Source organism: Oncorhynchus mykiss, chromosome 20 (genome assembly GCF_057628025.1).
Source record: "Oncorhynchus mykiss isolate SJ-2025 chromosome 20, ASM5762802v1, whole genome shotgun sequence".
Classification (NCBI taxonomy): domain Eukaryota; kingdom Metazoa; phylum Chordata; class Actinopteri; order Salmoniformes; family Salmonidae; genus Oncorhynchus; species Oncorhynchus mykiss.
The window spans coordinates 15,983,454-15,995,667 of NC_143041.1; the positions used below are offsets into that span (position 1 = coordinate 15,983,454).

At 41.8% G+C, this 12,214-nt stretch overlaps 1 protein-coding gene and 2 long non-coding RNA genes across 3 annotated transcripts in view; 1 reads left to right on the forward strand and 2 right to left on the reverse strand.

Annotated features, from left to right (window-relative positions):
• The window catches only part of gdh03 (glutamate dehydrogenase 3), a gene marked incomplete at its 3' end in the record, with an annotated part of 135,318 nt that extends 131,964 nt beyond the window's left edge, over window positions 1-3,354 (forward strand). The window contains 1 exon segment of the mRNA NM_001172531.1: window positions 3,248-3,354. Within this exon segment, the coding sequence (NP_001166002.1) occupies window positions 3,248-3,354 (107 nt within the window).
• LOC118942034 (uncharacterized) lies at window positions 966-2,933 on the reverse strand. Its single transcript, XR_005037925.2, has 2 exons — window positions 2,193-2,933; window positions 966-2,046 (listed from the first exon to the last, which is right to left on the reverse strand). It is a non-coding gene; the product is annotated as an uncharacterized LOC118942034 (long non-coding RNA).
• Window positions 3,355-10,237: 6,883 nt separating the features above from the next.
• LOC149974414 (uncharacterized) lies at window positions 10,238-12,214 on the reverse strand. The gene is made up of 2 exons (XR_016489354.1): window positions 11,465-12,214; window positions 10,238-11,318 (listed from the first exon to the last, which is right to left on the reverse strand). It is a non-coding gene; the product is annotated as an uncharacterized LOC149974414 (long non-coding RNA).

The following is a 12,214-nucleotide window of genomic DNA, read 5'->3' on the forward strand; positions in this document are numbered from 1 at the left end:
TGTTGACATAATTGTAATCCAAACCCAACTTTAATTTAACTCAGTTTTAGACGGGACTGACTTTATGACAAAAATGTTTCCATTTACATTTTTACCACCAATTGGTAGTCTTGTTTCATTGCTGCAACTCCCGTACGGACTCGGGAGAGTCAAAGGTCAAGCGCCACACCGTACAACTGGCAACCCCAGTCAGTGTGCATGTGCCCGCCACAAAGATTCGCTAGAGGGCAATGGGAGAAGAACATTTAGGCTGGCCAAATCCACCCCTAACATGGACGACTGAGAGCTGCATCATGGGTCTCCTGGTCGTGGCCGGCTTTGACAGCCCGGGATCGAACCCGGGTCTGTAGTGACACCTATAGCACTGCAATGCAGTGTCTTACACCACTGCGCCACTCAGGAGGCCCCTTTGTAGTCAAAAGGTTTCTGACTCATATCGATGCCACATAAGCTGTTTTCAAAGAGTTACTTGCTTTACAGGGACAGTCACTCTTTAATAAAATGGTTTCCCGGCTTGTAAGTAAACGTTTCACTCTAAAGTCTGTTTTTTCGGCACGTGACAACCACCATTTGATCTGATCCAGAGTGCCAGTGCCCCTTCGACACTCACTGTTTGGAAAAACAGGTGACGCGCTTTTGAGAAGTAGTGTGACCTACACAGATAATTCTGTTTACTGTTGTGTTTTTGGGCACATTACTGTAGTATTCACTAAAGTGTTTTTGTTGCATTATCTTTGACATAGAAGTGGGAAGCCTTCACCTTGAGGAAACATACTGCAGAAATACTAAAAGAGCAAATGTTCCATAACCTGTAGGTCTGAGTTCTGAACAGAGTTCAGCGCTTCTGCTCTGTTCTTTAACCACAGGGAACACAATACACGGTCAGTACTTGGCATGTAGGTTTCTCACTTACAGGTGGCAAAAATTGGGATATGGGGGCAGGGTACTGTATATGTAGTACGTCCTGACACTTGTTAAATCACACTTTATTAGAATTGCATTTCAAAAATCTTGATACATTTTAGAACACACGTTTTGAAACAAAATGAAACACATATTGCTGGGGAAATTCACAGGGACCACCACCTTTTTGCTTTAAGCACCTTTATCATTGGGAAAGTGATCAACTATAACCAAAGCAAGATAATGATGATGGTGAGCACTTATGAATGCATTTTTCACACAAGCTCAATAAAAAGCACACATTAGAAGGTAAAAGATACAACATTCAAATAATACGGTGAGAGGAACAGCAGGCTTTAGCATTACTGTTCATCAAATTATACATCCCGTAAAATAATGTTTCTCTTCTGATCTGCCCTGGAACGTTCAGTGCTTCCCTTTTCCTCCTTCCACCTCTTCCTTTATTTCCACCTTCATGTCTTCCTGTTTTATGTCTTCCTCTTTTATGTCTTCCTCTTTTATGTCTTCCTGTTTTACGTCTTCCTGTTTTACGTCTTCCTGTTTTATGTCTTCCTCTTTTATGTCTTCCTCTTTTATGTCTTCCTCTTTTATGTCCTCGCTCTCTCTTTTCCTCTGCTCTCCTCTTTCCTCAATGCCTAGCTCTGCCGTTTTCTTCAAGACATGCTCACTCGCCTCGACACGCTTGCTCTCGACACTCTTTCTCACTCTCTCGCTCAAGGCTGGGAAATCATTTGGGAATATCTTTAACGTCTCACTATTACCCTGCACCATGATTATCCCAGTATCATACACATTTATAGTGCCTGCCTTCGTTTTCAGTTGTTTGCCATCTTGAATTTTTCTCCACTGTTTTCCCTCAGAATAGTGTTTCAGTATTTCCTCTTCCCATGTAGAACCGTTTGTTGTGTAGAAAATGAGGTCGCATGGAGCATTTTTTCTTTCATCACGATATAAAGTCTCTGGCTTTCCCTGCAAAATGTTTTTTTTATATATTTTCTTTTCCTTTAAATCTGTCATCCCCTCAGGGTAGGGGATGAGGGGGGGCAAATTGTTCAGTTGTTTTACCTCTGCCATTTCTAGATGTGGCGACTAGATTTCCTTTGACTGTTTGTTTACTACCACCTGTAATAAAGATGAATGTTAATGTATTTATTATCTAGGTCACTCATTAACAACATATTCTCTTTCACAAAATAGCCAGGTTAAATATTAGGAGCAGGGCCGTGTATTTCCTTGACTAATATTGGAAGTCTTTCATCTGTACTCACTCTGGAGCTGTGTGTCCGCTTTCTGATCTCGTCTCTCTGTCTGTAGAAGATCTGTGTTCGTTCAGTTCTGAAGACTTTTCCTCTTCCTTTAACAACCTCTGTGTAGCAGGAGATACAGTACTGTGTCCTCTCTAGGAAATGGTCTCCGTGTTTTCAGAGTTGTAAGGACAACTGAAAAGATGACTGTGAAAGAAGTGTAACTGGTGATATGTCCGCTGGCCACTCTCGTATATAACGTAGGTTACATTAAGGTGACGTGCCAGATAGACAGATACGCCTTTCTGACGTTCAGGTTTTGAATAAAAGATAACAATACTAATCTGAAATGCGTGAGTGAACCCAGATGAAACTTCAGGGATGAATGTTGATCGACTGGATATACTTGAAAATACGATGGTTGCCAATGATCATGTTACATTGCTACATTGCCATCTAACTATTTATCTCTCAATCCCTCGCTGTCTCTGTGTCCATTCAGGAGAGTTTGGAAAGCAGGGAGGACCGATCCCTGTTGTTCCCACTGCTGACTTCCAGACCAGAGTCGCTGTGAGCACACACACACACACACACACACACACACACACACACACACACACACACACACACACACACACACACACACACACACACACACACACACACACACACAAACTATGTGGTATGGAAGTGATGTAGTGTGTTGGCAGTTTGGTAACACATCTTTCCTTCCTCTCTCCACTCCAGGGTGCTTCTGAGAAGGATATTGTTCACTCTGGGCTGGCCTACACCATGGAGAGATCTGCCAGGGTAAGAGTGTGAGTGTGCGTACACGTGTGGGTCTGTGTGTGTGTGTCTGCGTGTGTTGGTGAGGTTAGTGCCGATGAGTCAGATCCTAGAATTTAATCATATGTTCTCTATGAGACAGACTGTGATAATGACAATGCCCCCGCCCTGGCCCGGGGCACCTCTCAATCACACCACCATGTGTCTGTGTATGTTTGTGTCAGTGTGTGTGACTGGTTTTGCCAGTGTAACTGGTATCTAACTAGTGTTTGTGTGTTTTTGTCCCCCTGCAGCAAATCATGCGTACGGCCAGTAAGTACAACCTGGGTCTGGACCTGCGGACGGCTGCGTACGTCAACGCCATCGAGAAGGTGTTCAAGGTCTACAACGAGGCCGGCATTGAGATAGTGAATAGTTCTTTTTTAGCCTCTTTACGACATTATTCCATTCAAATGAGTTTCTTCAAGGAGCAGGCAGATTATATATTGTTTTCTTGGTTTTAGAACTACATTATTTTGCAGCATTAGGGCCATTTATTTAAATTTGCCCTGCTAACTTTACTACTGGAGTGCAGTTTTTTTTCCACCAGAACAGCTAGATATGTAGTGAGGTGCATACTGGAGGCAGAGAAGTCAGGCGCAGGAGAGCGAAAACTGATTTACAACAGTGTCGTTTAATATCCATAAACCACCGTCAACAGAACAATACAAATAAATGGTAAATACAATACAAAACAATACAATACAATACAAAACCCGGTAAATACCAGCATACCGTTGCATAAGCACTACAAGAAACAATTACGGACAAGGACATGGGGGGGAACAGAGGGTTAAATACACAACATGGAATTGATGGAATTGGAACCAGGTGTGATGGAAGACAAGACAAACCCAATAGAAAATGAAAAGTGGATCTGCGATGGCTAGAAGGTCGGTGACTTCGACTGCCGAACGCCGTCCGAACAGAGAGGGACCAACTTCATGCGTTCACCTTTCTATTTCACTTCAGATATCATGATATGTGAAGTAAAATTAAATCAAATGGGAAACGTAGCAATCAGGCTGGTTCCACCAGGCTCGATTATGAAGGTAAATTGGGACAAAACTCGAAACTGTTTTGACCTTTTACCAGGTCAAATGTCACCAACCTGATTCAAGTGTCCTCCCTGTCCATTTATAGGAATGCTCACAGAAAGGGCATGTCTGCGTGATGCTGAGGGTCCTCTTGCTGGTCTTCTCTATGTTGCATGTTTGGCTGAAAACTGGACATCTCGAACAACTGCAGCAGGCAATACTCATAAACAATGTACTTCCTCATCTTATGAGCTGGGGTTGACTGTGACAGGGTGATATACTAGACAGCCAAGTGATGAACTGCATTTTGTTATAAAGAAAGGACAAAGCTTTTTGATAATGCACTTCACAACCAAAATGACTACTGCTTGTATCTGTTAGGCTGTGTAATTAACCTACTAGTTTATCAAACCGGGCATAACATTGCAACATTACCGTTGTTGATGAAGCCATCTGTGTAATCAGGGCAGTAACTAGGGCAGTGGTTCTTAACCTTGTTGGAGGTACTGAACCCCACCAGTTTCATATGAGCATTCACCGAACCCTTAATTGGAAAAATAAAATAAGATTTTTTTCCAATTCAAAACATAACGTATATATTTTACTGGTGCACAAAATTAACCGTGCATCAACATCACTGTTTCAAAGAACAAAATCATCAAAACATGATTTTCACACAAAAACAAAAACATAATAATGAATATTTACTGCAAATTCTGCTGTTGCCTTTCAGAGACCAGTTCAGAAATGCGCGGCTTCACCTTGGCAAATGGCACTCATGTCATTTTCGCAACTAAGTCTGTTCCTTTTCTTCATTTTTATGTCCAGCATCGTTGAAAAGGATTGCTCGCAAAGATATGTTGTAACAAACGGTATGAAAATCTCCAGAGCTTTCTTAGCAATAACAGGGTACGTTACCATTTGTTGACACCAAAACGTTGAAAGCGTTGTTGTTCTGAAGAGTTGCTGTTGAACCTGGCTCTGCTGAATTTCAATGATTTCATCGAGGTATTCATCATTGACATCTGTTGTCTCAACACTAAACGTGAACGGCTGTCTCACCCATGCTGGATATGACTCTCTTGTAGGGAAGTATCCGGCGAGAGACTTTGCAAGCTCATCGAAGTGCGTGGCAATTGCTTGCTTCAGTTCCGCGGGTACAGAAATGTCTCCGATTCCAGGTACATCTTCGATCTTACTTACACAGTCGTCCAGCAGGGGAAAGTTTGCGAAGTTATCGTTCTCTGTTCGTCGTTTCCATAACGGTAGCTTTTTTTGAAAAGCCTTCAGGTTTTCCTCCGCTTCGATGATGTTGACTCCACCGCCCTGCATCTTTTGATTGAGATGATTGAGAGCTGCGAAGATATCAGCCATGTACGCTAAAATGAGAATGAACTCAGAATTTTTGAAGCAATCTGCATGACAATGTTGGTGCTCTTGCAAACACAGGGCTAATTCCACACGCACGGCAAAAACATGATTCAGCACCTGTCCCCGGGATAACCACCGAACGTTAGAATGGTACAGAAGTACCTCGAATTCAGAGCCCATTTTTTTACACAACTCACTGAAGATGCGGTGCTTCAGAGCACTAGTTCGCACATAGTTCACGCATTCCAGTACAATTTTTAATACTTCTGCCAGTTTTGGAGGCAAGGTTTTTGTTGCCAACGCATGCCTGTGCAGAATACAATGCGTAACAATGATGTGTGGTGCATCTGCTTTCCCGAGCGCACCAAAACCAGACTTTCTTCCCAGCATGACTGGAGCTCCGTCCAAACAAACTGCAGAAACCATTGTTAGGGAAGATTCAGAATTTGTTGGTAACATATGTAAGATGTTTTATATTCATCAAATGTGTGTAAGTTAATTCTCATCAGAATGGTATTTTTGTGTTATTCTGTGGTGAGGGTTGCAGTATCTGTTCTATGTCAAGACTAAGTTGCATGGCCGCTGAGAGGGGAGAGGTCAAAGTGTCATCATGTGTAAACATATCTTTCACTCTCTACCTTTCCCATAGTGGGGAAAGGAAGGTTGCAGTGTCTGGAATCATTCTATGCTCCCTCTTATGTTGTTTCTATCTTAACCTATAGCCTCACCCTCCTCTCCGTGAGTTTGTCCAGGAGTTTGTATTTAGAGTGGGTTGTATCTAAATGACAATTTGATATATGCCTGTTGTAATGGAGGATTGGTTTATGGTTCTGGGTTTGGGAAAGGAGACAAAGCTGAACGATGAGTTATGTCTATGCTGTCTGACTATGTGTGTCTTTGCTATTAAAGGAACTCAGTTGCATTGTAAGGGGGCTCTCAGAGAATTCATGGTTAGACACTGAATCGATCTGAGAGTCACAGGGTTGTGATAGAGCTCATATAATTAAAGATGGACTTTTATAACTAACTCTGACTTGTGTGTGTGGTTTGCTCCCATGATTTGGTAAATAGAGGAAATTTCCACGACACCATATCCCACGAAAAATTGTTGTCTTTGAAGAAGTCATCCACAAGTTTCTTCACATCGGCTGCCTTAGTTGTTGTTGTTGTAAGAGGCTTACAAAATAAAAAAAATCTTCCTTTATCACGTCGTCTTTCACATAGCGCACGAATACAGCAAGCTGGCTTAGATTGGAAACGTCTGTGGTCTCGTCGAGTTGAAGGCTGAATTTTGCCGGGCTTGAAATCAGATCTGAAACTACTTGAGCCAAGATGTCTTTGCTCATGTCCTCTATTCTGTCGCTGATGGTGTCATTTGAAAGAGGAATTTGGGATAACTTAACTTCAGCCTCTTGTACCAGCATGATATTCGCCATCTTCAACACAGCTGGTTTTATGAGTGTTTCACCAATGGTGTGCGGTTTGCCCTGCTTTGTGATCAGGTAAGCAACTTCTTACGAGGCTGTGAGGATCGGTTTGTTGATGGATTCAAAGCCGAGAACAGTCAGAGATGCCTTTTCATCGAATCTGGCTCTCTTCATCTTGAATTCAGCGAGCGTTGTGTTCTTGTATTTTCCATCTCCATACAGCTTAAGGAAGTGTTATCTTAGTTTTGCCGGTGCTAGACTAGAATTGCTCAACTTGGCATTGCAAATCATGCAGTTAGGACGCTGACTCCCATCACGTTCCGTTATACATGTGAATCCATATTGTACATATTCGTCCGAGCACTTTCTTTTTTTGCTCGACATAGTAAGTATGAAGGGATTAAAATATTAAGAAAGAAATCACACCAAATTCCCTGCAGCACAGATAGGCCAAGCGATGTAGCGTGATCACCTGCAGCCAATGATGGCCAAGCGGGGTGTGTCATCACAAATCATATGAGTCGGATGTGTGTCTTGACCTCCGCCGAACTCCTGAGACTTTCGATCGAACCCAGGTTAAGAACCACTGAACTAGGGTCAAGCTAATTCTAGGTCGTCACTAGTTACCTTAGCCACAAAGTCATAAAGCCTGCCTATTTCTACAATTACTCTTCTTAATTAGGGCTAGGCCCCTATTTTTTCCACTTCCTGTCTGACGTGCCCAAAATAAACTGCCTGTTACTCAGGCCCATGAGCCAGGATATGCATATAATTGGTAGCATTGGATAGAAAACACTTTGAAGTTTGTAGAAATGTTAAAATAATGCATGAGACTATAACACAATTGATATGGTAGGACAAAATCCAGAGAAAAACCAACCAGAATTTCTTGTGGTTTTGAGATCCCATGCTCTTCCATTACAACGTATAGGGACAATGGTAAACCCGGCTCCCAGCTTGCAATTTTTATGGCTTCCACTAGATGTCATCAGTCTTTGTTCAAGGTTTCAGGCTTGTTTCTTCCCAAACCAGGAAGAATTTGGAGTTTTGGAACCGGGAATCACAGTAAGAAATCAGTCTGTGGGCGCGCGACGAAGAGGACGTGCACTTGCTAATTTTACTTTTCTATTGAACATACTTCTTTCTGTATGAAATATTATAGTTTAGTTACATTGTAAGGTACCTGAGGCTTAAATAGAAACTTTGTTTTACTTGTTTTAACAAAGTTTAGCGGTAGCTTTTTGGTTTCTTTTGTCTGCATGTTGAACGAGTTGATTACTCAAATCAATGGCCCCAACTAAACTAACTTTTTAGGGATATAAAGAAGGATTTTATATAACAAAACGACCATGCATGTTGTAGCTGAGACCCTTTTGGATTGCAAACAGAGGAAGATTTTCAAGTAGTAAGTGATTATTTAATTGCTATTTGTGATTTTATGAAGCCTGTGCTGGTTGAAAAAATATGTTGATGTGGGGCGCCATCCTCAAACAATCGCATGGTATGCTTTCACTGTACATCCTATTGTAAATCAGACGATGCAGTTAGATTAACAAGAATTTAAGCTTTTAACAGATATAAGATACTTGTATGTACCAAATGTTTAATATCCATAATTGTTATGATTATTTATTTGAATTGCGCGCCCTCCAATTTCACAGGAATTTGTTGACAGGTGTCCCACTAGCGGGATGCCTATGCCAGATTAAAATGTGATTTTAAACCTAACCCTAATCTTAAAACACACGAAAATGTTGTTGTTATCATACATTTTTAAGCTATAGACGATTCTGACTTTATAGGTGTGGTAACAAATTACACCCTAAGTCTATGCTTTACAGATGTAGACTGACTGTAGCTCCAGATTGGATCAGATTCAGGCTGGTGACACCATTACGGGTTGTTGCTCCTAGTTCACTCTATCAGTCAGACTCAGACATAAGTTAACTACCATTAACTGAATCCATTATTTTGTTTTGCAGTAAACGATAAAGAAAACACTTGTGTGAGCTACGAACTAACTTGCAAATCTGCCTTGTAGGCTAACATTAACTAGCCTGCCTCACTTTATCAAATAATATGGTTACCTACATAACCAGCAATAACGTTATTTAACGGCATTAGCTAAGTTATACCAGAAGTCATTATATTTCAGTATCTCTGGTTATACTGACCACTACCGGTCGTTGCAGACCAAGCTAGCGTTACTGCTGCATAATTGGGAGACGAACTCCAAGCACCTATTCTGCATACTAAATGGGGTCCTTCAGCAGAGCATGTCAATCATAGAACTTTGGCTGTGGACGAATGGTCAATCTGTATCGGGCCCGTGATCCTTTGAATGTTTTATGGGCTATGAAACAATAGAGCGCCTTTCAATGAAGGGAAGCCAAGTGGGCGGAGGGGTGATTTGCAGGTGGAGCTTGTCCAAAGGGGGCATGATTTGTTGACATAATTGTAATCCAAACCCAACTTTAATTTAACTCAGTTTTAGACGGGACTGACTTTATGACAAAAATGTTTCCATTTACATTTTTACCACCAATTGGTAGTCTTGTTTCATTGCTGCAACTCCCGTACGGACTCGGGAGAGTCAAAGGTCAAGCGCCACACCGTACAACTGGCAACCCCAGTCAGTGTGCATGTGCCCGCCACAAAGATTCGCTAGAGGGCAATGGGAGAAAAACATTTAGGCTGGCCAAATCCACCCCTAACATGGACGACTGAGAGCTGCATCATGGGTCTCCTGGTCGTGGCCGGCTTTGACAGCCCGGGATCGAACCCGGGTCTGTAGTGACACCTATAGCACTGCAATGCAGTGTCTTACACCACTGCGCCACTCAGGAGGCCCCTTTGTAGTCAAAAGGTTTCTGACTCATATCGATGCCACATAAGCTGTTTTCAAAGAGTTACTTGCTTTACAGGGACAGTCACTCTTTAATAAAATGGTTTCCCGGCTTGTAAGTAAACGTTTCACTCTAAAGTCTGTTTTTTCGGCACGTGACAACCACCATTTGATCTGATCCAGAGTGCCAGTGCCCCTTCGACACTCACTGTTTGGAAAAACAGGTGACGCGCTTTTGAGAAGTAGTGTGACCTACACAGATAATTCTGTTTACTGTTGTGTTTTTGGGCACATTACTGTAGTATTCACTAAAGTGTTTTTGTTGCATTATCTTTGACATAGAAGTGGGAAGCCTTCACCTTGAGGAAACATACTGCAGAAATACTAAAAGAGCAAATGTTCCATAACCTGTAGGTCTGAGTTCTGAACAGAGTTCAGCGCTTCTGCTCTGTTCTTTAACCACAGGGAACACAATACACGGTCAGTACTTGGCATGTAGGTTTCTCACTTACAGGTGGCAAAAATTGGGATATGGGGGCAGGGTACTGTATATGTAGTACGTCCTGACACTTGTTAAATCACACTTTATTAGAATTGCATTTCAAAAATCTTGATACATTTTAGAACACACGTTTTGAAACAAAATGAAACACATATTGCTGGGGAAATTCACAGGGACCACCACCTTTTTGCTTTAAGCACCTTTATCATTGGGAAAGTGATCAACTATAACCAAAGCAAGATAATGATGATGGTGAGCACTTATGAATGCATTTTTCACACAAGCTCAATAAAAAGCACACATTAGAAGGTAAAAGATACAACATTCAAATAATACGGTGAGAGGAACAGCAGGCTTTAGCATTACTGTTCATCAAATTATACATCCCGTAAAATAATGTTTCTCTTCTGATCTGCCCTGGAACGTTCAGTGCTTCCCTTTTCCTCCTTCCACCTCTTCCTTTATTTCCACCTTCATGTCTTCCTGTTTTATGTCTTCCTCTTTTATGTCTTCCTCTTTTATGTCTTCCTGTTTTACGTCTTCCTGTTTTACGTCTTCCTGTTTTATGTCTTCCTCTTTTATGTCTTCCTCTTTTATGTCTTCCTCTTTTATGTCCTCGCTCTCTCTTTTCCTCTGCTCTCCTCTTTCCTCAATGCCTAGCTCTGCCGTTTTCTTCAAGACATGCTCACTCGCCTCGACACGCTTGCTCTCGACACTCTTTCTCACTCTCTCGCTCAAGGCTGGGAAATCATTTGGGAATATCTTTAACGTCTCACTATTACCCTGCACCATGATTATCCCAGTATCATACACATTTATAGTGCCTGCCTTCGTTTTCAGTTGTTTGCCATCTTGAATTTTTCTCCACTGTTTTCCCTCAGAATAGTGTTTCAGTATTTCCTCTTCCCATGTAGAACCGTTTGTTGTGTAGAAAATGAGGTCGCATGGAGCATTTTTTCTTTCATCACGATATAAAGTCTCTGGCTTTCCCTGCAAAATGTTTTTTTTATATATTTTCTTTTCCTTTAAATCTGTCATCCCCTCAGGGTAGGGGATGAGGGGGGGCAAATTGTTCAGTTGTTTTACCTCTGCCATTTCTAGATGTGGCGACTAGATTTCCTTTGACTGTTTGTTTACTACCACCTGTAATAAAGATGAATGTTAATGTATTTATTATCTAGGTCACTCATTAACAACATATTCTCTTTCACAAAATAGCCAGGTTAAATATTAGGAGCAGGGCCGTGTATTTCCTTGACTAATATTGGAAGTCTTTCATCTGTACTCACTCTGGAGCTGTGTGTCCGCTTTCTGATCTCGTCTCTCTGTCTGTAGAAGATCTGTGTTCGTTCAGTTCTGAAGACTTTTCCTCTTCCTTTAACAACCTCTGTGTAGCAGGAGATACAGTACTGTGTCCTCTCTAGGAAATGGTCTCCGTGTTTTCAGAGTTGTAAGGACAACTGAAAAGATGACTGTGAAAGAAGTGTAACTGGTGATATGTCCGCTGGCCACTCTCGTATATAACGTAGGTTACATTAAGGTGACGTGCCAGATAGACAGATACGCCTTTCTGACGTTCAGGTTTTGAATAAAAGATAACAATACTAATCTGAAATGCGTGAGTGAACCCAGATGAAACTTCAGGGATGAATGTTGATCGACTGGATATACTTGAAAATACGATGGTTGCCAATGATCATGTTACATTGCTACATTGCCATCTAACTATTTATCTCTCAATCCCTCGCTGTCTCTGTGTCCATTCAGGAGAGTTTGGAAAGCAGGGAGGACCGATCCCTGTTGTTCCCACTGCTGACTTCCAGACCAGAGTCGCTGTGAGCACACACACACACACACACACACACACACACACACACACACACACACACACACACACACACACACACACACAAACTATGTGGTATGGAAGTGATGTAGTGTGTTGGCAGTTTGGTAACACATCTTTCCTTCCTCTCTCCACTCCAGGGTGCTTCTGAGAAGGATATTGTTCACTCTGGGCTGGCCTACACCATGGAGAG